At 62.0% G+C, this 25,366-nt stretch overlaps 2 protein-coding genes and 1 long non-coding RNA gene across 9 annotated transcripts; 1 reads left to right on the plus strand and 2 right to left on the minus strand.

The window, feature by feature from the left end:
* Positions 1-1,927: 1,927 nt before the first annotated feature.
* On the minus strand, positions 1,928-4,420 carry LOC139585927 (tetra-peptide repeat homeobox protein 1-like). The gene is made up of 3 exons (XM_071418982.1): positions 4,313-4,420; positions 3,155-4,171; positions 1,928-2,386 (listed from the first exon to the last, which is right to left on the minus strand). The coding sequence occupies exons 1-3, from the start codon at positions 4,418-4,420 to the stop codon at positions 2,261-2,263; spliced, it is 1,251 nt and encodes a 416-aa protein (XP_071275083.1). The 3' UTR covers positions 1,928-2,260.
* PDE4A (phosphodiesterase 4A) lies at positions 3,320-25,366 on the plus strand. Of its 7 annotated transcripts, none has more exons than XM_071419031.1 (17): positions 3,320-3,436; positions 4,348-4,460; positions 5,126-5,253; positions 11,161-11,355; positions 11,861-11,897; positions 12,347-12,423; positions 12,531-12,580; positions 13,387-13,461; positions 15,966-16,059; positions 16,685-16,857; positions 17,628-17,726; positions 18,848-19,012; positions 19,515-19,614; positions 20,016-20,170; positions 20,737-20,859; positions 21,815-21,997; positions 22,487-25,366. In XM_071419031.1, exons 2-17 carry the CDS (start codon positions 4,419-4,421, stop codon positions 22,933-22,935), a joined length of 2,145 nt encoding a protein of 714 aa, XP_071275132.1. In that variant the 5' UTR covers positions 3,320-3,436; positions 4,348-4,418; the 3' UTR covers positions 22,936-25,366. The 7 variants fall into 7 exon arrangements, with proteins under 7 accessions (XP_071275132.1, XP_071275133.1, XP_071275131.1 ...); XM_071419032.1 differs by lacking the exon at positions 3,320-3,436 and adding an exon at positions 3,615-3,768; XM_071419028.1 differs by lacking the exons at positions 3,320-3,436; positions 4,348-4,460; positions 5,126-5,253 and adding an exon at positions 6,376-6,908.
* LOC139585959 (uncharacterized) lies at positions 21,959-22,295 on the minus strand. The gene is made up of 3 exons (XR_011677406.1): positions 22,186-22,295; positions 22,037-22,153; positions 21,959-22,006 (listed from the first exon to the last, which is right to left on the minus strand). It is a non-coding gene; the product is annotated as an uncharacterized lncRNA (long non-coding RNA).

Genomic DNA, 25,366 nt, shown 5'->3' on the forward strand with positions numbered 1-25,366 from the left:
GCTGATTCCAAGTAAATTCCTAAACAATCAGCTGGAAAAAAAAAAACCTGAAATGTTCTTTCACTTGATTTGCTACTCCCTGCCAAATGCACACGCGTGCCGGGTCTTGAGCCTGGTACTGGAGCTGAGCCTTGAAGGAGGAATTGTCCACACAAGGCTTCTCCTTCAGTTTTGGGATCCAGTGCTGATTGCAGCCAGGCCTGGTGAGAGAAGCGATCATGAATACACCACATTTCTGTGTGTAAAATGAAGAGCAGGTTTGGCCCAGGGCAGGTGTCGTGGTCAGATCCTGTCTGCTCTGCACGGAGGTTTTGGTCTCTGGGAACCTCTCGTGTGGGGCAGGAGTTCACGTTGCAGCATCTCCTGCTGGGCTTCACTCCCAGATGCTCCAGCAATGACATCTGAGGGTTCTCTGGCTGCACTGGCCAAAGATGCTCTGCTCAGGCACCTCCTCCTTCAGTTCTTTCAGGCCCCATCAGCTTTCATAGCCCTGTGTATTTTTAAATCCTTTGATATTTGACACACTGCTCCCCTGCAAGGCCTTCTCCTAAATCCCAGCTTCTCAGGAGGCCCAAGGGGACAGGGCTGGCCAAGGGTGGAGCTGTTCTGGGTTTGTGGGTGGTGCCTTGTAGTGAACAGTGTGTTCAGAGCTGCTCTGCTGGTTCTGCCCATCACTTGGACAGGGAAGGAGTGTGCTGGGATCTGATAAATCACTGAATTGTCACTTCTAAATGCTGCTTGCAATGAAAACATTGTGTATAAACCCTCCTGAATGGGGTTAAATTTGTCTGCTCTATTTCTTCCCTCCCACCCCACCACTGCTGCTCTAAGATCCCTTAGTAGCTCAGTCTTTGTGTTGTGTTTGACATTTATGCCCACTTTCCCCAAAGCTCTGGGGGTTCTTTTTCAAATATGATATTGATTATTTTTTGGTTTAAAAAACCCCTGAAATACACACACACACACTAAAGCAGCAGGTCCAAAAGCAGCAGGTCTCCATGGCCCAGCCCTGAGTGGTGAAGGAAGAGCAACAGGAAGGGGGGTTTGGGTGCTGGAGAAAGTCTCTGAAGGCTTAAAGGAGCAGCCCATTCCCACAGATGGATTTTGTTTTTTATTAATGGGTTACAGTGCTGGGAAGATCTGGAAAGAGTGCAAGTCCCCCATTCCAGTTTGGACGTCTTGTTTTAAGAATTGTGTTCTCTCAGCTCTTGGAGGGCACAGTTTTGGGTTCATCCTCACACCCTCCAGCCTTGGTGGCTCTGTTGTTTTTTTATTTCCCTTTCCCTGCCCTCACTCCCCTGATGGCTGCAGGGGATGTGATTCAGGCACTCATCACTGCTCTGTATCTGCTTTACAGAGCTCAGACTGACTGGGTCTCTCACCCTCCTCTCACAGCAGTGCTGCAGAGTGAGGCACACGGCAGGGCAGGGCTTTTAGCTGTTGTTTTATCTCCTGGTTTGATGTTTAACCCCAAGCCCCTGCTCACCATGCCAGGCTGGGCTGCAGGGGAGCACATGGACAGCAACAGTGGCTGCACCACAATCAATCAATCTGATACAGAAAAAGGGTTTAAGGTTCTAACAGCACCATGGTGGCTGAGCTGAGCCCAGCCTGGGCCTAGCTTGATCCCTGATCTGTGTAAAGCCCTCTCCTGTGCTTTCCTGGGACAGCTGCAGAGGTGGCTCTGCACGAGCACAGGATGGCAGCTGTGGGCTGACACTCCCTGAGCTGCCTCCCCACTATGTGATGGGGTTGTGAGGGGTTTAAAAGGAAAAACATTACAAAGTCTTTGTAAAAAAACCCATTTTTTAAAATGTTTTTTCTTTTAAACCCCAGCGAGGGTTTAAAAGCATTTTCTACTCCAATTTCATTGTGAGGAAACGCACCTGAAGGGCGATGCGGGGATTGGGATTGAGACAAAGATGAGTTTGGTGGGCCAATTTTACTTTGAGAGCTTGAGAAGCACAGGAAGCCCAAGTGATGATCCCAGGGGGTTGAACACAGAGGTTTCACCCTCCCACCCCATGCCCACTTAAGCCGGCTGTTGGTGCTTTTTAGTATTTTTTAAAATAAAAACCAAATGCTTTCCCTTTATAAATAAATATGCCATGAAGATGGCCTCAAAGGAAAGATTGGTTATTATCCAACTGCTGCTAAATTCATTGCTTGATTGTCCATATACTGCATTTTTTAATGTCACTGGTACCTGACGCAGACCATTCCCAAGCTGATTGATAATTATTTATCAGCATCATCTGCATCAGCACCATCTGCACGACCAGAGATGGCCAAAAAGCAGGAAGGAGAGGAAGGGGTTAAGCTGCAGGCAGGAAAGGGAAGGCAGAAACCAAGCAGCGAACAATTGGCACCTGGGCTCCGCTGGAGACTAAAAATGGGGAAAAAACGGCTTAATTGGAAAATCTGCCTCTTGTGTGTGCAGCCTCCAAGGGGAAACAAACAAACCCATTCAAAGGAAGGGGGAAAAAAAGGCAAAGAATTAAAAAATCCTTGTGCTGTTGTGCAGAACTGGGGGGTTTAACTCTTCCCAGTCTCAGGCAGAAATATTTTTATAACCAAACCATCTCCCTTTTTAAAGCTTTTGGCTGGATTGAGTGATTTCTTAAGTCCTCCATCCTCAGGACCAGTTTGGGTTTGGCAGCTCCAACACCTTGGCAAGGCCAGGGCGAGTTCAGTGCTTGTCCCTGTCCTGAAAGAGAGGAGAAAAGGGAAAAGGGAAAGTTGAGCTCGCTGCAAAACCAAGGACTCCTGCATTTCATCTCTAGGCTGGCATTGCTCACCGTGGAGTTTTAGCCATAAAAACAAAACAAAAAAAAAGGGGAGGTGGCACCAAATGGAATTGAAAAGGGCCCTTTCCCAGCGATTTTATCCCAGCCATCCAAAGGAAGCTCGTTTTTCTTGTAGCGTTCACAATTTCAGCAGAACCGTCCTCATCCCAGACCCCGCTCAGCAGCCGTTCAACGCTTGGCGCTGGATCTGGACAAAGGAAGGGACGTGTCTGCCCTGCCATCCCCAGTGCTCCCAGTTCCTCCCAGTGCTCCCAGTATGGGCTCCCAGTGCTCCCAGTTCCTTCCCAGCACTCCCAGTTCCCTCCCAGTGCTCCCAGTTCCTTCCCAGTGCCTCGCGGGGCACTCACGCCGAGCAGAGGCCGTTCCGCTGCCCTGACTGCGGGAAGGGATTCAGGGAAAATTCCACACACGGGCGCAGGGACGGGGGGGGGACAGACGGACACGGGGGGGACAGACGGACACGGGGGGGACAGACGGACACGGGGGGCACCGGGGACACGCGGGGCCGGGGCCGGGGCCGGGGGAGGAGCCGCCCCCGCCGCGTTTCCGCCGCTGTCACCGGGGCCGCTCCCGCCGGGGACAAAGGCGGGACCATGGCGGGGAGCGCCGCGGCACCGGGAGGCGGCCAGGTACGGGAACGGCACCGGGAACGGGAGCGGGAATGGTACCGGGAACGGCACCGGAACCGGGAACGGAGCGGGAATGGTACCGGGAACGGGAACGGGAAAGGGAACGGGAACGGCACCGGGAACGGGAATGGTACCGGGAGCAGCACCGGGAACGGAGCGGTACCGGGAACGGCACCGGAGACCCGCGCGGGGCCGGTGCGGGGGTGGGAGGAGCCGCCCCCGCCGCGTTTCCGCCGCTGGCACCGGGCGCTCCCGCCGGCACCGGGGCCGCTCCCGCCGGAGACAAAGGCGGGAGGATGCCGGGCAGCGCCGCCGCACCGGGAGGCGGCCAGGTACGGGCACGGCACCGGGAACGGCACCGGAACCGGCACCAGGCGGTCCCTTCCTCCCATCCCTGCCGCAGCCAGAGCCCCCCCGGTCCCGGTGCTGCCCCGGTACCGTGAAACGGCCGGGACCGGAACCGCGGCAGTCCCCGGAATGCGGAATCCGGGTCTGGCCGGGAGCTGCGGGTCCGGCGGTGCTGCCGGTGCCGGTGCCGGTGCCGGTGCCGCGGGGAGGGTCCCGGTGCCGGTTCCGGTCCCGCGGGACGCGATGCCGCCGTTTCCTTGGCAACCCGTACCGGGAGGAGCCGTTGGGGGGGGCCGGGATGGGAGCGGGGCTGCCCCGAGCCCACCGGGAGCCCCGGGCGGTACCGAGCGTGGCGGGGCTGAGCCCGGAGCCCGGGGGTACCGGTGACTACCGGGATTTAACGGGTGTTACCGGGTGTTACCGGGTTTTACCGGGTGTTCCCGGGGATTCCCGGGATTCCCGGGTGTTACCGGGTTTTACCGGGAGTTACCGGGTGTTACCGGGGTTACCGGGGATTCCCGGCGGTACCGGGCCCCCCCCCTCACCCTCCTCTCTCCCCGCAGGTCCCGCCGCCCCCCGGGACTCACCGGGGTCGCCCCGCGCGGGCCCCGCGCCCCGAGCCCCGGCACCCGACATGAGCCGGAACCGGAGCGGCGCGGCCGGGCCCGAGCCGCAGGTCAGGGGCACCGGGGGCGGGCGGGGGGCTCCGTTCCGTGCCAGGCTCCGTTCCCGTGCCAGTGCCCGTGCCGTGCCAATCCGTGCCGTGCCCGTGCCGTGCCAACCCGTGCGGTTTGATGCCGTGCCCTGTGCCCCGCCGGGTGATGCTGTGCCGTGCCAACCCGTGCCCATCCGTGCCAATCCGTGCCCATCCGTGCCAATCCGTGCCCATCCGTGCCCATCCGTGCCAATCCGTGCCAATCCATGCCAATCCGTGCCCATCCGTGCCAATCCGTGCGGTTTGATGCCGTGCCCATCCGTGCCAATCCGTGCCCATCCATGCCAATCCGTGCCAATCCGTGCCCATCCGTGCCCATCCGTGCCAATCCGTGCCCATCCGTGCCCATCCGTGCCCATCCATGCCAATCCGTGCCCATCCGTGCCGTGCGGGGGGAGGCTCCCTGGCCGTGCCGTGCTGTGCCACTCTCTTGCCAAGCGGTGCCGTTCCGTGCCGTGCCAGTCCCCGCTGTGCCGTTCCTGGCTGTGCCGTTCCGTGCCGTGCCAGTCCCGGCTGTGCCGTTCCGTGCCGTGCCGTTCCCGGCTGTGCCGTTCCGTTCCGTTCCGTTCGGTTCCGTTCCGTTCGGTTCCGTTCCGTGCCCCCTGACGCCCCCGCGCCCCCCGCAGCCCCCCCGGGCCATGGCGGGCCCCGAGCTCCGCCGGTGCCGCCGCCGCCTCTCCGGGACCCTGCAGGTGCCCCCCGAGCCCCCGCGCCCCTCCTCGCTGCCCCTGCGGGCCCCGGGCCGCCCCCGCAGGTACCGGGACACCGGGGGGGGGGGGGGACGGACACGGGGGGGGGACACACGGGGGGTGCCGGTGCCGAGCCAGGGGGAGCTCCGGCCATGCTGGGAGGGGTCCCTTGGCTGGGGAGGGGGGGACAGACATAGGGACAGACAGACATGGGGACAGACATGGGGACAGACATGGGGACAGACAGACAGACAGACATGGGGACAGACATGGAGACAGACAGACATGGGGACAGAGAGACAGACATGGGGACGGACAGACATGGGGACAGACAGACAGACATGGGGACAGACAGACAGACAGACAGACATGGGGACAGACACACAGACAGACAGACATGGGGACAGACAGACATGGGGACAGACAGACAGACAGACATGGGGACAGACATGGGGACAGACAGACAGACAGACATGGGGACAGACAGACATGGGGACAGACAGACATGGGGACAGACAGACAGACATGGGGACAGACAGACAGACAGACATGGGGACAGACATGGGGACAGTGGCCGGACGCGGCCCGGGGCGGGGACGGTGCCCCCCGAGCATCCCCACAGCCCCGTCATGGAAACGGGGGGGGGGGAAGACGGGAACACCCCCAAACCGGGATCTGTGCAGGGGGGAAAGGGGGGGACCCCCAGCCTGGACCCCCAGCCTGGACCCCCAGATCCGCAGTTCTGGGGGTCTGTGCTGGGCTGGGGCTGGGGGCTCCCTGCGCCCCCCCAAACCCAGTTTGGGTGCTGGGGGGCACGAGGGGGGTCCCCTCGGTTGGGGGGGAATCCCTTAATTGGGGAGGAATCCCTTAATGAGGGGTAATCCCTTAATTGGGGGAGAATGCCTTAATTAGGGGGAAATCCCTTAATGAGGGGGGATCCCTTAATGAGGGGTAATCCCTTAATTGGGGGGGGATCCCTTAATGAGGGGGGAATCCCCGGTTACCGGGGGGGGGGATCCCCGTGCTGGAACAGCGTGGGGGGGGGATCCCCGGTTACCGGGGGGGGGATCCCCGTGCTGGAACAGCGGGGGGGGGGATCCCCGGTTACCGGGGGGGCGGCGCCGCCGAGTCCCTGCGGGGGGGGGTCCGCGGGGTCCCGGGGCGGGGCCGTTCCGGGACCGGGGGAGGTCCCGGGGCGGGGGGAGGCGCCGAGCGGGGCGCGGGGGCGGCACCGGCGGCGGCACCGGCGGCGGCGCCGGAGGCACCGGGAGGTTTCTTCCCGGCTCTTTCCAACCGGTTGCACGGGGCCATGCGGAGCCCGGCACCGGGAGGAGCCGCTGCCGGTACCGGGGATCGCTGAGGAGGGACCCCGGAACCGGCACCGGGGTGGCGGCGGTGCCGGTACCGGCGGCGTTCCGGGTGCCCGGCTCCCCCCGGCGGCGGCGATGATGGAGCCGGTACCGGGCTCCGGGAAGAGCCTCTCGCTGTCGCTGCCGGTGCCCCGGGAGGGCCCGGGCCCCCTGCGCCCCCCGCAGCACCTCTGGCGCCAGCCCCGCACCCCGATCCGCATCCGCCACCGCGGCTTCTCCGACACCGACCGGCACCGGCCCCGGCCCATGGAGCGGGCGGATGCCGTGGACACCGGGGACCGGCCCGGGCTGCGCAGCGCCCGCATGTCCTGGCCCTCCTCCCTCCACGGCACCCCCGGCACCGGCAAGCGGTAGGTGACGGCGGCGAGACCCCCGGGACCCCCGGTGCCATCCCGGTACCGGTACCGGGGCTGGGAGCTCACCCGGTGCCATCCCGGTACCGGTACCGGGGGTGGGAGCTCACCCGGTGCCATCCCGGTACCGGTACCGGGGCTGGGAGCTCACCCGGTGCCATCCCGGTACCGGTACCGGGGCTGGGAGCTCACCCGGTGCCATCCCGGTACCGGTACCGGGAGCCCCTCAGCGTCCTCTTGGGACCGAGATTGGAGGCGGACCCCCCTCCCCCGGTATCCTCCCGGTACCGGGATCAGAGCTGGGACCACCCCCAAACCCCATCCCGGTACCGGTACCGGGAGCCCCCATCCTCATCCCAATACCGGTACCGGGAGTCCCCATCCTCATCCCGGTACCGGTACCGGGAGCACCGATCCTCATCCCGGTACCGGGAGCCCCCATCCTCATCCTCATCCCGGTACCGGTACCGGGAGCCCCATCCTCATCCCGGTACCGGTACCGGGAGCCCCCATCCTCATCCTGGTACCGGTACCGGGAGCCCCCATCCTCATCCCAATACCGGTACCGGGAGCCCCATCCTCATCCCGGTACCGGTACCGGGAGTCCCCATCCTCATCCCGGTACCGGTACCGGGAGCCCCCCCGCATCCTCCCGGTACCGGAGAAGCACTCGGGGGTACCGGGGACCCCCGTCCCCGCCTCCTCCCGGTGGGACCCCCGGGATCCCGGTACCGGCCCCGGGCGCTGCGGGGACCCCGGAGATTTTGGGGGGGGGTTTCCGCCCCCGGGTCCATCTGGCCCCGTTCCGGTTCCCGTTCCCGTTCCCGTTCCCGGCGGGGAAGTTTTTTTCAGTTTTTTTTTCGGGGAAAACAACTTGGGGAGACGGCGCCGCCATGCGCCGGGAGCTCCGCGTCCTTCCGCCGCCCCGGCCTCATTAGCGCCGTTAATTTATGCACAGGAGGCTCGGCAGATGGTCGGGACTGCGAGAGCGGCTGCTGCTGCTGGGGGGGGGGGGTGATTTCCTTCCTCCTCCTCCTCCTCCTCCTCATCCTCCCTTCCCCGCGGCTGCCGAGGGCGCTGGGGGGCGGCAGGGCCGGGATCCCCCCGGTGAGAGCCCCCGAACCCCCCCAAACGCGGGGATTGGGGTGCGGGACCCCCGGAGCCGCCGCTGCCCCGCGACCCCCGCCCGCTCCGCCCGGGCCGCCGGAATTTCCCTGCCCGGGGCGGAACGGGGCCGGAGGCGGCGGCGATTCCGGGCGGGATCGGCCCCGAGCCGCAGCCGTGCCGGGATCCGGGCGGGATCCGGATGGGATCCGGATGGGATCCGGATGGGATCCAGCTGCCGCCGGCTCCCGGAGGCTTTTCCCGGCCCCCGGAGGCTTTTCCCGGCTCCTGGTGGCTGTTCCCAGCCCTTTCCCAGCTCCCGGAGGCTCTTCCCATCTCCTGGAAGCTTTTCCCATCTCCTGGAAGCTTTTCCCAGCTCCTGGAAGCTTTTCCCAGCTCCCGGAGGCTTTTCCCAGCCTCTGGAGGCTTTCCCCAGTTCCTGGAAGCCGTTATCAGTTCCCAGAGGCTGCTCACAGCTCCTGGAACCTTTTCCAAGCTCCTGGAACATTTTCCTGGCTCCTGGAACATTTTCCTGGCTCCTGGAGCCTTTTCCCAGCTCCTGGAAGCTTTTCCCAGCTCCTGGAGCCGTTTCCCAGCTCCCAGAGGCCATTCCCAGTTCCCAGAGGCTGCTCACAGCTCCTGGAACCTTTTCCCAGCTCCTGGAGCCTTTTCCCAGCTCCTCGAAGCTTTTCCCGGCTCCTGGAATCTTTTCCCGGCTCCTGAAGCCTTTTCCCAGCTCCTGGAACCTTTTGCCAGCTCCTGGAGCCTTTTCCCAGCTCCTGGAGCCTTTTCCCAGTTCCCAGAGGCTGTTCACAGCTCCTGGAACCTTTTCCCAGCTCCTCGAAGCTTTTCCCAGCTCCTGGAGCCTTTTCCCGGCTCCTGGAGCCCTTTCCCGGCTCCTGGAACCCTTTCCCGGCTCCTGGAGCCCTTTCCCAGCTCCTGGAACCCTTTCCCGGCTCCTGGAGCCTTTTCCCGGCTCCTGGAGCCTTTTCCCAGCTCCTGGAAGCTTTTCCCAGCTCCTGGAGCCTTTTCCCAGCTCCCGGAGCCCTTTCCCGGCTCCTAGTGGCTGTTTTTGGCTCCTGGAGCCTTTCCCCATCTCCCGGAGGCTGCTCCCACCTCCTGGCAGCGGTTCCCAGCCTCTGGAGCCCGTTTCTCCCGCAGCCCCGGGGATTCTCCCGTTCTTCCCCCCCCCCGCTCCGTTCCCGGTGTTCCGGTGTTCCGGGCGCTCCGGGCTCGGCTCGGGGCGGGCGTGAGTCACCCGTGGCCGCCGGGGATGAATCACGGCCGGGCCGGGCCGGGTCCCGCGGCCCCGGGGCTGGGGGGGCTCGGGGGGTCCCACCGGGAAATGCCCCGGGCGCCGCCACCCTCCCGGTGTCCCCCCCCCTCCTCCTCATCCTCCTCCTCCTCATCTTCCTCACTCCCATCTCCATCCTCCTCCCGTCTCTGGCCCATCCCGGGACTCCCCTGCATTCACCGGGAACGATCCCGCGCCGGGGGGAATCGATCCCGCGGAAATTCCAAATAAGCCGGGTTTTCCCTTTTTTTACCCTTTTTTTCCTTTTTTTTTTCCCCTTTTTTTCCCCCCTTTTCCCCCCTTTTTTCCTTTTTTCCTCCCATTGTTTCCTCTTTTTTTCCTTTTTTTCCCCCTTTCCCCCCCCCCATTTTCCCCTCTTTTTTCCCCTTTTTTTTTTCTTTTTCCCCCCCTTTTTTCCCCCTTTTTTTCCTTTTTTCCCCCCATTGTTTCCTCTTTTTTTCCTTTTTTTTCCCCCCTTTTTCCACCCATTTTTCCCCTCTTTTTTCCCTTTTTTTTCTTTCCTCCCCCCCTTTTTTTCCTTTTTTCCCCCCATTTTTTCCTCTTTTTTCCCTTTTTTTCCCCCCTTTTTCCACCCCATTTTTTCCTCCTTTTCCCCTTTTTTTTTTTCTTTTTTTTCCCCCATTTTCCCCCTTTTTTTCTCCTTTTTTCCCCCATTTTTTCCTCTCTTTTTTTTCCCCTTTTTTCTTTTTCCTTTATTTTTTTTCCCCCGTTTTTCTTCCCGGAGCCGGTTGCTAAATTTGCCGGCGGTGAGTCACCCCCACCCCCGCCCCCACCCCCGCGCAGCCCCCCCGGCTCCCCCCGGGGGCGGGACGGGACCCCCGGAATGAGGCCGGGGACCCCCCCGGGACCGAGGACCCCCCCAGGTTCGGGGACCCCCCCAGGTTCGGGGACCCCCCGGGTTTTGGGGACCCCCCCGGGTTTTGGGGACCCCCCCCAGCTTGGGGGGCTCCTCCGTGGGACCAGAGCCCCCCCCCCGAGCCCCCCCCCCCCAGGGTTTGGGGGTCTCCTGGGGTTCCCGGCATTGGGGGGGGGGCTCAGAGTTGAATTGGGGGAGTCTGGGGGGTTCAGGGTTGAACTGGGAGGGTTTAGGGGGTTCAGGGTTGAATTGAGGGGTTCAGGATTGAATTGGGGGGTTCAGGATTGAGCTGGGGGGGGTCTGGGGGTTCAGGGTTGAATTGGGGGCTCTGGGGGGGCTCAGGATTGAGCTGGGGGCTCTGGAGGGCTCAGGACTGACCCGGGGGCTCTGGGGGGGTTCATGGTTGAACTGGGGGCTCTGGGGGGGTTCAGGGCTGAACCGGGGGGTTCAGGGTTGAATTGGGGGGCTCTGGGGGGGTTCATGGTTGAACAGGGGGCTCTGGGGAGGCTCAGGGTTGAGTTGGGGGGCTCAGGGTTGAACTGGGAGGGTTCAGGGGGTTCAGGATTGAACGGGGGGCTCTGGGGGCTGCAGGATCAAACTGGGGGCTCTGGGGGGGTTCAGGGCTGAACTGAGGGGGTTCATGGTTGAATTGGGGGCTCTGGGTGTTTCAGGGCTGACCCGGGGGCTCTGGGGGGGCTCAGGGTTGAATTGGGGGCTCTGGGGGGCTCAGGGCTGACCCGGGGGCGCTGCTGGGGGGCTCAGGGCTGACCCGGGGGCGCTGCTGGGGGGCTCAGGGCTGACCCGGGGGCGCTGCTGGGGGGCTCAGGGCTGACCCGGGGGCTCTGGGGGGGCTCAGGGCTGAATTGGGGGCTCTGGGTGTTTCAGGGCTGAATTGGGGGCGCTGCTGGGGGGGTCCCCGCCGCTCCAGGACCCCCCCCCCCCCATTTCCCGCCCCCCCCCCGGTGTCCCCGCAGCTCGGAGGTGGAGAATGGCCCCTGGGGGGGGGCGGGGGTCCGCAGCCCCCCCGAGCCCCAGCGCGGGCCGGGCCGGGGGCTCCAGGCCGGGGCCGCCCCCGCGCAGCGCCGCGAGTCCTTCCTGTACCGCTCCGAGAGCGACCTGGCCGCGAGCCCGCGCAGCCTCTCCCGCTGCTCCTCGGCCAGCAGCGACGCGTGAGTGCCCAACAGGGACCCCCGAGACCCCCGGGATCCCCCCAGAGCCCCCAGAGCCCCCCGAGACCCCCGGGACCCCCGGGATCCCCGCGCAGCCTCTCCCGCTGCTCCTCGGCCAGCAGCGACGCGTGAGTGACCAACAGGGACCCCCAAGGGACCCCCGAGACCCCCCAGGGACCCCCGGGATCCCCCCAGAGCCCCCCGGGACCCCCGGGACACCCAGGACCCCCAGGGACACCCCCAGGGACACCCCCAGGGACCCCCGGGATCCCCGAGATCTCCCCGAGACCCCCAGGGATCCCCCCGAGATCACCCCAAGCCCAGGGACCCTCCCCTGGAGCCCCCTGAGATCACCCAGGGACCCCCTCGGGACCCCCCCAGAGCCCTCCGAGCCCAGGGACCCCCCCCAACATCCCCCCCCGGGATCCCCGGGACCCCCTGAATTGAGGGGGGGTCCCAGATCCTCTGCCTGACCCCCACCCCTTTCCCCGAATTTCCCTTCCAGCCACGCTGAGGATTTGATCGTCACCCCCTTTGCTCAGGTAGGGCGGGGGGGCCTGGGGGGTCTCAGGGTTCTGAGGGGTCTCAGGGGGGTCTCGGTGAGTCCTGGGGGGGGTTCTGGGGGTGCTGGGGGGATCCTGGGGGCTCTCAAGGGGTTCTGGGGGGGTCTCAGGGGGGTTTCAGGGGTCCTGGGGGCTCCTGGGGGGTCTCAGGGGGTCCTGGGGGGTTCCTGGGGGTTCCTGGGGGGGTCTCAGGGGGTCTCAAGGGGTCCTGGGGGATCTCAGGGGTTCCTGGGGGTTCCTGGGGGGCTCTCAGGGGGTCTCTGGGGTTCCTGAGGGTTCTGGGGGCTCCTGGGGGGCTCCTGGGGGTTCCTGGGGGGGTCTCAGGGGGTCTCAAGGGGTCCTGGGGGTCTCAGAGGGTTCTGGGGGGTCCTGGGGGGGTCTCAGGGGGTCTCTCCCCCCCTCCATGCCCCCCTCCATGCCCCCCCCAGGTCCTGGCCAGTCTCCGCAGTGTCCGCAGCAACCTCTCCATCCTGACCAAAGGCACCTCCCCGCCCCCGGGCTGCACGTGCGTGACCTCTGACCTCTGACCTCTGACCCTTCACCTTGACACCCCCCCCCCCCCCCAATCCGGAACTGGGGATCCTGACCCCCCCTGCCCCCCCCCCCCCTCAGGCGGTCGCCCCTCGGCTCCCAGCCCCCCCCGGGCACGGCCACGATCTCAGGTGAGGCCTGGGGGGGCTGGGGGGGCTTGGGGGGGTTTGGGGAGGTTTGGGGCGTTTGGGGGGCTTGGGAGATTTGGGGAGGTTTTGGGGAGGTTTGGGGGTTTTGGGGGCTTTGCGGGGGTTTGTGGGGTTGGGGAGATTTGGGGAGATTTGTGGGATTTGGGGGCTTTGGGGAAGGTTTTGGGGAAGGTTTTGGGGAGGTTTGGGAGAGTTTTGGGGGTTTGGGGAGTTTGGGAGGGTTTTGCGGAGGTTTTGGGGAGGTTTGGGGTTTTGGGGTGTTTGGGGAAACTGAGGCACGGACGGGCAGCCCCTCCCCTGCAGGACCCCCCCAATTCCAGGGGCTCCCCATGTCCCACCCCCCCCGCCCTTGGGGGTCCTCCCCATTCCTGGGGGTCTCCTCTGGCCCAGGGGTCCCCGGGAGGGTCCCCCCTGTCCCCAGTGTCACCCCAGGGTCCCCCCTGTCCCCGGGCCCGGGGTCCTCCCTCCCTGTCCCCGTTCCTGGGTCCCGGTGTCCCTGTCCTGGTGTCCCTGTCCTGGTGTCCCTGTCCCCAGTGTCACTGTCCCGGTGTCACTGTCCTGGTGGCACTGTCCCTGTCATGGTGTCCCTGTCCCTGTCCCCAGTGTCACTGTGGCACTGTCCCTGTCACTGTGCCTGTCCCGGTGTCACTGTCCCTGTCCTGGTGGCACTGTCACTGTCCTGGTGTCACTGTCCTGGTGTCCCTGTCACTGTCCCGGTGTCACTGTCCCCAGTGTCCCCTCTGTCCCCAGAGGCCACGGCCCAGCAGCTGGCCCGGGACACCCTGCAGGAGCTGGATTGGTGCCTGGAGCAGCTGGAGACGCTGCAGACGCACAGGGCGGTCAGCGAGATGGCCTCCAACAAGGTGGGGACACTGAGGGACACTGAGGGGACACTGAGGGACATGGGGACACTGGGGACACACAGGGCGGTCAGCGAGATGGCCTCCAACAAGGTGGGGACACTGAGGGACACTGAGGGGACACTGAGGGACATGGGGACACTGGGGACACACAGGGCGGTCAGCGAGATGGCCTCCAACAAGGTGGGGACACTGAGGGGACACTGAGGGGACACTGAGGGGACACTGGGGACACTGAGGGGACACTGAGGGGACACTGAGGGGGGACATGGGGAGAGCAGGGGCAGTGCTGGCATCAGGCTCTGGTGGCATCGGTGGCAGTGGCTCTGTTGGTGGCCCTGTTGGTGGCTCTGTTGGTGGCCCTGGTGGCATTCATTGGTGACATTGGTGACATTGGTGGCATTGGTGGCATTGGTGACACTGGTGGCCCTGATGGCCGTGGCTCCCCCTGCAGGGTGCTGTCCCCAGGCTGTCCCCAGGCTGTCCCCAAGCTGTCCCCAGGCTGTCCCCAAACTGTCCCCAGGCTGTCCCCAAAGTGTCCCCAAGCTGTCCCCAAGCTGTCCCCAGGCCCCCCTGGCCTTGTCACCCCCATGTCCCCCCCAGGAGGGACCCCCACCCACCCCAACGGGCCCTGAGCAGGGTCCCCGAGCCCTTTGGGGGGGGTCCCCAACACTTTTGGGGTGTCCCTGACCCTTTTTTGGGGGGGTCCCCACATTTTTGGGGAGTCCCTTGGGGTTCCGGGCCGGTTTTGGGGGGTCCCTGACCCATTTTTGGGGTTCCGGCCCCTCGGGGGGGGTCCCTGAGCCCGGCTGGGGGTGCCCCCCCCCCCGTGTCCCCCCCCGTGTCCCCTCCGTGACCGTGACCGTGGTGCGGGGGCGGGGCCGGGGGCGGGGCCGGGGGCGGGGCCGAGCCTCGCGCAGGCGTCCGGACCCCCCCCCGCCCCCCCCCGCCCGGCGCTCCGCGGCCTCCGCAGCCCCGAGCGGAGCCCCCAGGACCCCCCCGGACCCCCCCGGGACCCCCAGGGCCCCCCCGAAACCCCCGGGACCCCCCCGGGACCCCCCCGCATCCTCCGCATCCCCTCCCCCACCCGCGCATCCCCTCCCTGCCCCCCCCAGGCCCCCCCAAACCCCCCCAGGCCCCTTCGGACGCCCCCAGACCCCTCCAGGCCCCTCCGGACGCCCCCGAACGCCCCCAGACCCCTCCGGGACCCCCCCGGCTCCCCCCGCCCCCTCCCCATCCCCGCGTCCTTTGGCCCCTCCCCCCCCCATCCCCCCTCCCATGGGCCCCCAGTGACCCCCCCGGACCCCCCCCCACCATCCCGGGGGGGCTCAGGACCCTCGGGGGGGGCTCAGGACCCCCGGGAGGAGGAAGAGGAGGAAGAGGAGGAGGGGGGGGGGGGCGCCTTCCCTGCCCTCGGGTCTGGGGGCGATGTGAGCGGGGGCGGGGCTGGCGCTGCCCCCCGACCGCGGGGGGGGGGGCCCCGCTCCCCCCCCCCCCCCGAGACCCCCCCGAGCCCCCCGGGGCCCCCCCCCGGGCCCTGAGCGCCGATCGGGGCCCCCCCCCCCGCCCCCACCCCGGGGGAGCCGCGGGGCGCTGAGGGTTGAGGAGGGGGAGGGGGGGGGGGGGTCCCGCGCCCCCTCCCCAAATTGGCGGCCCCCAAAATGCCCCTGGTGGATTTTTTCTGCGAGAGCTGCGCCAGGCCCTGGCTGGTGGGGTGGTGGGACCAGGTAAGGGGGGGGGGGGGGGGGAAAACGGGGCGGGGGGCGGGGCAGAGGGTGGGGGGCGGGTCCGACCCCCCCCCCCCCCCACCTCCCCGACCCCCTCAATGGCATGGGGACCCCTCCACCCCCCCTCCCTGCATGTCCCCCCTCCCCAAAATGCGCCCCCCCACCCCCATTTGGGGGTCTTGTTTTGATTGGGGGGGGCCCTGGGGGGGGCTTTTCCCCCTTAATTTGGGGGCCCGGCGCTCCGGCACGTGCGGGATTTGGGGAGGGGTCTCTGAAAGGGGCGGGGCTCAGCGCTGTCCCCGCCCCCTCCCCCGGCACGGGAGGGGTTAAAGTTCCCCCCCCCCCCCCCCCCGCGCCGTGGGGCGGTTGCCATGGAGACGGCACGGCCGCTCCTGATTGGCTGGGGTGGGGGGGGAGGAGCACCCTCTGCTCCTCCCCCCACAAATTGGGGAGGGGGCAAATTGGGGGGGGGGGGGGCGGATTAGAACTGGGGGGGGAATTTCTGTGGGGGGGAGGGGGAGGGTCCCTGATGTCCTTGGGGGTCCCTGGGGGGGTCCCCAGAGGGTCCTGGGGGGGGTCTCAGGGGCCCCAGGTGATCCCAGGTTGGGTCCTGGGGGTCTCTGGGGGTTCCCTGGGGGGGTCCCTGGGGGGGTCCCTGTTGGTCCCAGGGGGCTCTGGGATCCCTGGGGGTCTCTGAGGGGTCCCTGGGGGATCCCTGGGGGTCTCTGGGGGGTCCCTGGGGTCTCCCGGGGGTCCCTGACCCCCCCTTGTCCCCCCCAGTTCAAGCGGATGCTGAACCGGGAGCTCTCGCACCTGTCCGGGATGAGCCGCTCGGGGAACCAGGTGTCCGAGTACATCGCCAGCACCTTCCTGGGTGGGTGAGAGCCCCGAAACAGCCCCGAAACAGCCCCGAAACACCCCCAAAACACCCCTAAAACAGCCCCAAAACATCCCTAAAACAGCCCCAAAACATCCCTAAAACAGCCCCAAAACAGCCCCGAAACAGCCCCGAAACAGCCCCAAAACACCCCTAAAACAGCCCCAAAAACAGCCCCAAAACAGCCCCAAAACAGCCCCAAAACACCCCTAAAACAGCCCCCAAAACACCCCCCAAAACAGCCCCAAAACAGCCCCAAAACAGCCCCCAAAACAGCCCCAAAACACCCCAAAAACAGCCCCCAAACACCCCCAAAACAGCCCCCAAACACCCCCAAAATAGCCCCAAAACACCCCCAAAAACAGCCCCGGACACCCCCGGGACCCTCCAGGACCCCCTGTCCATGCTGTGCCCCCCCAGACAAGCAGCCCGAGGTGGAGACCCCCATAGGGACCCCCATGAGCCCCATAGGGAGCCCCAGAGCCCCATAGGGACCCCCAGAGACCCCCAGAGCCCCCCATGAGCCCCATAGGGACCCCCAGAGCCCCCCAGAGCCCCCCATGAGCCCCATAGGGACCCCCAGAGCCCCCCAGAGCCCCCCATCCATGCTGTGCCCCCCCAGACAAGCAGCCCGAGGTGGAGATCCCCAGCCCCGGCCCCCCCGAGCGGGACAAGCGGCGCCGGCCGCCCCCCCCCGGCTGCGACCCCCGGGACCCCCCCCGGGACCCCCCCCGGGACCCCCGGCCCCTGCCCCGCTACGGCGTCGAGACCGACAGGGAGGAGCAGCTGGGCAAGGTGGGGGCTCGGGGGGCTCGGGGGGCTCGGGGGGGTCTTGGGGGGGTCCTGGGGGGGTTTGGGGGGTTCAGGGGCTGTTGGGGGGGGGTCTCAGGGGGGCTGGGAAGGGTTTTGGGGGGGGGTCCTGGGGGGTATCTGGGGGTGTTTGTGGGAGGGTCCAGTGGGGTCTGGGGGGATCCGGGTGGGTCTGGAAGGGTCTGGGGAGGGTCTGGGGGGATCTGGGGGGGGTCTGGGGGTGTTCGAGGGGGTCTCAGTGCGGTCTGGGGGGGGGTCTGGAGGGGTTTGGGGGGTCTGGGGGGGTCCTGGGGGTGTCTCGAGTGGGTTTTGGGGTTATCTGGGGGGATCTAAGGGGGTCTTGGGGTTATCTAGGGGGGTCTGGGGGTGTTTAAGGGGGTCCCAGTGCAGTCTGGAGGGATTTGGGGGGTCTGGAGGGGTTTCGGGGGGTCTTGGGGGGATCTGGGGGTGTCTCGAGTGGGTTTTGGGGATATCTGGGGGGATCTAAGGGGGTCTTGGGTGGGTCTGGGGGGGTCTGGGGGTGTCAGGGGATCTGGGGGGGTCTCAGGGGATCTGGGGGGGGCACCCATGGGGGTCTCAATGGGGTCCTGGGGGGTCCTGGGGGTGTTTGAGGCTGCTCCAAGGCTTGGGGGGGGGCTCGGGGGGGGCTCCTGGGTTTGGGGGTCTTGGGGATGTTTGGGGGTCTCGGGGTGGTTTGGGGGGGTCTGGGGGCATTTTGGGGGGGGGTCCCCACCATGTCCCCCCCCCCACCCCAGGAGCTGGACAGCCTCAACCAATGGGGGCTGAACATTTTCCGCGTCTCCGAGTTCTCCAACAACCGCTCGCTGAGCTGCATCATGTTCACCATCTTCCAGGTGACCCCAAAAACACCCCCGGAACCCCAAAAATATCCCCAGGACCCCAAAAACACCCCCGGGACCCCAAAAATATCCCCAGGACCCCAAAAATACCCCCTGGATCCCAAAAAACACACCTGGGATCCCAAAAATACCCCCAGGAACCCCAAAAACACACCTGGGAACCCCAAAAATATCCCCAGGACCCCAAAAATACCCCCTGGATCCCAAAAACACACCTGGGAACGCAAAAACTGCCCTGGGACCCCAAAAACACACCCGGGATCCCAAAAACTGCCACAGGACCCCAAAAATACCTCCGGGAACCCCAAAAACTGCCCTTGGGACCCCAAAACCACACCTGGGATCCCAAAAATACCCCTGGGATCCCAAAACCACACCTGGGATCCCAAAAATACCCCCGGGACCCCAAAAACACACCTGGGATCCCAAAAACTGCCCCTGGACCCCCTGAGCCCCGTCCCTGCTTCTGGAGGGCGCATTCTGGGCGTATTTCAGGTGTATTTCAGGTGTGTTTTGGGTGTATTTCGGGTGTATTTCGGGTGTATTTCGGGTGTATTTTGGGTGTATTTTGGGTGTGTTCTGGGGGTATTTTGGGCTGTGTTTTGGGTTAATTTTGGGTACATTTTGGCTGTGTTTGGGTACATTCTGGGTGTATTTGGGTACATTTTGGGCTGTGTTTTGGGTACATTTTGGGTACATTTTGGGCTGTGTTTTGGGTACATTTTGGGTACATTTTGGGCTGTGTTTTGGGTACATTTTGGGTACATTTGGGTACCAGGAACGGGACCTGGTCCACACCTTTGCCATCCCCGAGCGGGCTCTCCTGGGCTGTTTTGGGTTAATTTTGGCTGGTTTTGGGTTAATTTTGGCTGTGTTTGGGTACATTTTGGGTACATTTTGGGTACATTTTGGGTACATTTTAGGTACATTCTGGGTACATTTGGGTACCAGGAGCGTGACCTGGTCCACACCTTTGCCATCCCCGAGCGAGCTCTCCTGGGCTGTGTTTTGGGTACATTTTGGGTACATTTTGGCTGTGTTTGGGTACATTTTGGGTACATTTGGGTACATTTTGGGTACATTTTGGGTACATTCTGGCTGTGTTTGGGTACCAGGAGCGGGACCTGGTCCGCACCTTTGCCATCCCCGAGCGGGCTCTCCTGGGCTATGCCCGGGCTCTGGAGCAGCACTACCACCCCGACGTGGCCTACCACAACAGCCTGCACGCCGCCGACGTGCTGCAGTCCACACACGTGCTGCTGGCCACGCCCGCCCTCGAGGTGAGACCCCAGACCCACGGGGGCACAAACGGGCAGGGGGATCCTTAAACGGGTGGGGGGATCCATAAATGGGTGGGGGGATCCATAAATGGGACGGGGAGATCCATAAATGGGACAGGGGGATCCATAAATGGGTGGGGGGATTCATAAACAGGCAGGGGGGATCCTTAAACGGGTGGGGGGATCCTTAAATGGGTGGGGGGATCCTTAAATGGGACGGGGGATCCTTAAACGGGTGGGGGGATCCATAAATGGGGTGGGGGGATCCATGAATGGGAGGGATCCATAAATGGGGGGGTCCATAAATGAGGGGTGTCCGTAAATGGGGGGTTCGTAAATGGGTGGGGGGATCCATAAATGGGTGGGGGGATCCATAAATGGGTGGGGGGATCCATAAATGGGACAGGGGGATCCGTAAATGGGTGGGGGGATCCATAAATGGGTGGGGGGTCCCCGCTGGGGTTCGGGGGGGGGTCTGAGGGTGTCCCCCCCCCCATCCCAGGACGTCTTCACCGACCTGGAGGTCTTGGCCGCCCTCTTTGCTGCCGCCATCCACGACGTCGACCACCCCGGGGTCTCCAACCAGTTCCTCATCAACACCAGTGGGTGCCAGGGGTCCCTCCCTGGGTCCTGGGGGTCCCTGGGGGTCTCTCCCTGGGTCCTGGGGGTCCCTGGGGGTCCCTCCCCATGTCCAGGGGGCCCTGGGGGTCTCTCCCCATGTCCAGGGGGTCCTGGGGGTCCCTCCCTGTGTCCTGGGGGTCCTGGGGGTCTCTCCCTGTGTCCTGGGGGTCTCTCCCTGGGCCCTGGGGGTCTCTGGGGGTCTCTCCCTGTGCCCTGAGGGTCCCTGGGGGTCTCTCCGTATGTTCTGGGGGTCCCTGGGGGTCCCTCACCTCATATCCCAAGGGGTCCTGGGGGTCCCTCCCCATGTCCAGGGGGTCCTTTCCCATATCCTGGGGGTCCCTCCCTGTGACCCGGGGGTCCCAGGGGTCCCTGCCTCCCCCAGACTCGGAGCTGGCGCTGCTCTACAACGACGAGTCGGTGCTGGAGAACCATCACCTGGCCGTGGGCTTCAAGCTGCTGCAGGAGCAGGACTGCGACATCTTCCAGAACCTGTCCCGGCGGCAGCGGCAGGCGCTGCGCCAGATGGTCATCGACATGGTCAGCACCAAAACCCTGAAAAAACACCCCAAAATCCTGATAAAACACCCCAAAACCCGGCTAAAACACCCCAAAATCCTGCCCAAAAAATACCCCAAAACCCCCTGAACAGCCCCAGGTGCTGCGCCAGATGGTCATCGACATGGTCAGCACCCCTGAAACCCCAAAATCCTGATAAAACACCCCAAATCTCTGACAAAAAATACCCCAGGCGCTACGCCAGATGGTCATCGACATGGTCAGCACCAAAACCCTGAAAAAACACCCCAAAATCCTGCTAAAACACTGCAGAATCCAGCTAAAACCACCCTGAAATCCTGCCAAAAAACACCCCAAAATCCTGCCCTAAACCCCCCAAAACGCCCTGAACAGCCCCAGGCGCTGGTCATTGACACGGTCAGCACCCCAAAACACCCCCAAACACCCCCAAAATTCCCCCTCAATCCCTTGAAAACCCCCCTGGACCCCCCCAGCCCTGCCCCGGGTGCTCCCTGACCCCCCCAAACCCCCCCAAACCCCCCCAAAATCCCCCAAAACCCCCCAAAATCCCCCCCTGGTGCCCCCAGGTGCTGGCCACGGACATGTCCAAGCACATGAGCCTCCTGGCCGACCTCAAGACCATGGTGGAGACCAAGAAGGTGACGAGCTCGGGGGTCCTGCTGCTGGACAACTACACCGACCGCATCCAGGTGGGCGGGGGGACCCCGAAAAGGGGCCTGGGGGGGGCCCAAGGGGGTCTGGGGGGGCCCAAGGGGTCCTGGGGGGGTTTCAGGGGTCCCCAAGGGGTCCTGGGGGGGTTTCAGGGGTCTCCAAAGGGTCCTGGGGGGGTCTCAGGGGTCTGGGGGGGTCCCAAAGGGGTCCTGGGTGACCTGAGGGGGTCCCTGAGCCACAGGGGGAGACGTGTGGAGCCTGAGGGGGGTCCTGGATGTCCCAAGGTGGCCCTGGTGACATCCCTGTCCCCGAGATGGCCCTGGCCACCCCCAGGTGACGCTGCTGTCCCCAAGGTGGCCCTGGTGGCGTCCCTGTCCCCAAGGTGGCCCTGGCCACCCCCAGGTGATGCCACTGTCCCCAAGGTGTCCCAGGTGGCCCTGTCTGCCCCAAGGTGGCCCTGCCTGTCCCCGAGGTGGCCCTGGCCGCCCCCAGGTGTCCCAGGTGACGCCGCTGTCCCAAAGGTGTCCCAGGTGTCCCTGGCCACTCCCAGGTGATGCCACTGTCCCCAAGGTGGCCCAGGTGTCCCTGCCCGCCCCCGAGGTGGCCCTGGTGACATCCATGTCCCCGAGGTGGCCCTGTCTGCCCCGAGGTGTCCCTGGCCACCCCCAGGTGACGCTGCTGTCCCGAAGGTGGCCCAGGTGGCTCTGTCTGTCCCCAAGGTGGCCCAGGTGTCCCTGGCTGCCCCCAGGTGTCCCAGGTGACGCTGCTGTCCCCAAGGTGGCCCAGGTGGCTCTGTCTGTCCCCAAGGTGGCCCAGGTGTCCCTGGCTGCCCCCAGGTGTCCCAGGTGGCATTCCTGTCCCAAAGCTGGCCCAGGTGTCCCTGGCCCCCCTTCAGGTGACGCTGCCGTCCCCAGGTGTCCCAGGTGGCCCTGTCTGTCCCCAGGGTGGCCCAGGTGTCCCTGGCCCCCCTCCAGGTGACACTGCCATCCCCAGGTGCTGCGGAACATGGTGCACTGCGCCGACCTGAGCAACCCCACGAAGCCGCTGGGGCTGTACCGGCAGTGGACGGAGCGGATCATGGAGGAGTTCTTCAGGCAGGGGGACCGGGAGCGGGAGCGCGGCATGGAGATCAGCCCCATGTGCGACAAGCACAGCGCCTCGGTGGAGAAATCCCAGGTGAGACACCTGGGGACACACCTGGGGACACCTGGGGACATGGGGACACACCTGGGGACACCTGGGGACATGGGGACACACCTGGAGATCAGCCCCATGTGCGACAAGCACAGCGCCTCGGTGGAGAAATCCCAGGTGAGACACACCTGGGGACACCTGGGGACATGGGGATACACCTGGGGACACACCTGGGGACATGGGGACACACCTGGGGACACCTGGGGGACACTTGGGGACACAACAGGATCAGCCCCAGGTGTGACAGCGCCGCCAGCAGGAAATCACAGGTGCAGATCCCAGGTGGGGTTCATCGATTTCGTGGTGCAGCCGCTCTGGGAGGCCTGGGCCGAGCTCGTGCACCCAGAGATGTCCCAGTGCTGTCCCCCTGTCCCAGTGCTGTCCCCAATGCTGTCCCTCTGTCCCCAATGCTGTCCCTCTGTCCCCAGTGTCCCCTCACTGTCTCTGATGTCCCCAATGTCCCGTTTGCAGGTGGGGTTCATCGATTTCGTGGTGCAGCCGCTCTGGGAGGCCTGGGCCGAGCTCGTGCACCCGGACGCTCGGGAGATGCTGCGGGCGCTGCACGAGAACCGCGAGTGGTTCCGGCTCCGGGCCCCGCTCAGCCCCGAGCCCCCCCCGGGACCCCCGGGGCCCCCCCGGTTCCGCTTCGAGCCCCCCCCGGACGGGGAGGGGGAGGGGGAGGGGGAGGGGCGGGACCCCCCCCCGGAGCCCCCCGGGACCCCCCCGGGGAGACCCCCCGAGGAGGGGGAGGGGCGGGGGGAGCCCCCCCCGTGAGGGGGGAGGGGAGGCCCCGGTTGGGCTCCGGGATTGAGACTGGGGGACAAAGTGGGGGGGGGGTAATTTGGGTTAATTTGATTTTATTTTTAAATTTTTATTTGGATTATTTTTATTTTTATTATTTTATTTATAATTGTTATTGATTATTTTGATTTGTATTATTTTTATTTTTATTTTTTAAATTTTTATTCTTTTTATAATTCTTTTTCATTATTTTTATTTGGATTATTTTTATCATTCTTTTTCATTATTTTTATTTGGATTATTTTTATTTGTATTTTTTTATTTTTATTCTTTTTATTTTTATTCTTTTTACTTTTATTCTTTTTATCATTCTTTTTCATTATTTTTATTTGTACTATTTTTATTTGTCTTATTTTTATTTTTTTATCATTCTTTTTCACTATCTTTATTTCTACTATTTTTATTTTTATTCTTTTTATCATTCTTTTTCATTACTTTTATTTGTATTATTTTTATTGATTATTTTTATTGATTATTTTTATTGATTAACTGGGATGATTTTTTATTTATTTTTAAATTGGGATTACTTTTATTAGGGTTGCTTTTATTTCTATTATTTTTATGTACTATTTTTATTTTGATTTATTGTGATTATTTTCATTCATTATTTTTATTTGTTATTTTTACCTGGATTGTTTTTATTTATTAGTTTTCATTTGGGATTATTTTTATTTTTTATTATTATTATGTTATATTTTTATTGGGATTGCTTTATTCGGACTTTTTTCCATTTGGATCATTTTTATTGGAATTTTTTTAATTGGTGTTTTTTCCTTCTGGACGATTTTTATTGGGATTATTTTTTATTTGGATCGTTTTCATTCGAGTTTTGTTTTATTGCAATTTTTTCCATTGGAGTTATTTTATTGGAATTTTCTGCCTTTGGGTTATTTTTATTTGGGATTTTTTTTTTTAATTGGGATCATTTTTTAAAATGAGATTTATTTTCACAAGAATTGCTTTCATCGGAATTATTTTCATCAGATTTTTTTAAATCAGATTTTTTTTTTATCATTTTTTAAGAATTCTTTTATTGAATTCTTTTTATTGGGATTCTTTTTATTGGGATTCTTTTATTGGAATGGTTTTTCTGGGATAATTTCAATGGAATTTTTTTCATTGGAATTATTTTGATTATTTTTAATCAGAATTATTTTAATGGGATGATTTAATCAGAATTATTTCCACTGGAATGATTTTACTGGAATGATTTTAGTGGAATTATTTAATCAGAGTAATTTATCAGAATAATTTATCAGAGTTATTTAATCAGAATTATTTTTTAGTAGAGTTATTTTTTACTGGAGGGATTTTATTTGGATTCCTTTATCAGAGTTATTTTTATCAGAATTATTTTTATCGGAATTATTTTTTATGTGAATCATGATTTTATCAGGATGATTTTTATCTGAATTATGATTTTACTGGGATTCTTTTTATCTGAATGATTATTTATATAATTATTCAATTATTTCATTGAATTATTTTTATCGGAATTATTTTATCGGAATTATTTTATCAGAATTATTTTTATTAGAATCATCATTTTATTTGGGTTATTTTTATTGGGATTATTTTTATTAGAATCATTATTTTATGAGGATTATTTTATTGGTATTTTATTTTTATTCGGATCCTTTTATTTTTATTATTATTTTTTTAATCAGAATTATTTTATTGGATTATTTTTAATTGGAATTATTTTATTCGGATTATTTCCATCGGATTGATTTCGGGGTCGGGGAAGGGGAATTTTTATTCTATTTTTTAAAAAACTCGAAAAGACAAAAAAAGGAGGAAAATTTCCCCCCAAGAAGAGACCGGGGACCCCAAAAAGGGGGGAGAGACCCCAAAAAAGGGGGGAGAGACCCCAAAGAAGGGGGGAACCCCAAAAAGGGGGGAGACCCCAAAAAAGGGGGGGGTCCCCAAAAGCCATTTATGGGGGGAGGGGCAGAGCCCCCAAATTCGGGGTTTTCCCCCCAAACTTTCCCCGCTTTGCACAGGGACCCCTCCCCCCCCCGTACCCCCATCCCGGGGGTGTCCCCCCGCCCCCCCCCGAGGTGCAGCAATACCGGGGGACCCCTCCCCAATTTCGGGGGGCTCGGGGGGGGGGGTCCTGACCCTAAAATTCCGATTTTTTTTTTGGTTTTTTTTTGGGGGGGGGTCCCCATTTCTGGCCCTGCTGTAGCACTGGGGGGGGAGGGGGGGGGTCACACGGGGGGGGGGGGGGGGGGGGGGAATCTGACCCCTCCCCCCCCCCCCCCCCAAAAACCCCGGTCCGAAATTTGGGGGGGGCGGGGTCGCGCGGGGGGGGAGGGGTCGTGCAGAGCTTTTATTTTTGTACCGGCGGCGGCGGCGCTGAAAAATCCCGGGAATTGTGGGGAAGGGGGGACCCCGAAACCCCCCCAAAAAACCCCAAAACCCTCGCGGGGGGGGTCGGGGGTGACCCCCACCCCCCCCAACCCCGGGGGTCTCCCCCCTCTCCCCCTCCCCCACCTTGTCGCCCCCTTCTCCCGCCAGCGGCTCCAATAAAGAGGAGAAGGGAAAGAG

Source organism: Agelaius tricolor, unplaced genomic scaffold, assembly GCF_023055355.1.
Source record: "Agelaius tricolor isolate 1412-34295 unplaced genomic scaffold, bAgeTri1.0.p SCAF_97, whole genome shotgun sequence".
NCBI classification, from domain to species: domain Eukaryota; kingdom Metazoa; phylum Chordata; class Aves; order Passeriformes; family Icteridae; genus Agelaius; species Agelaius tricolor.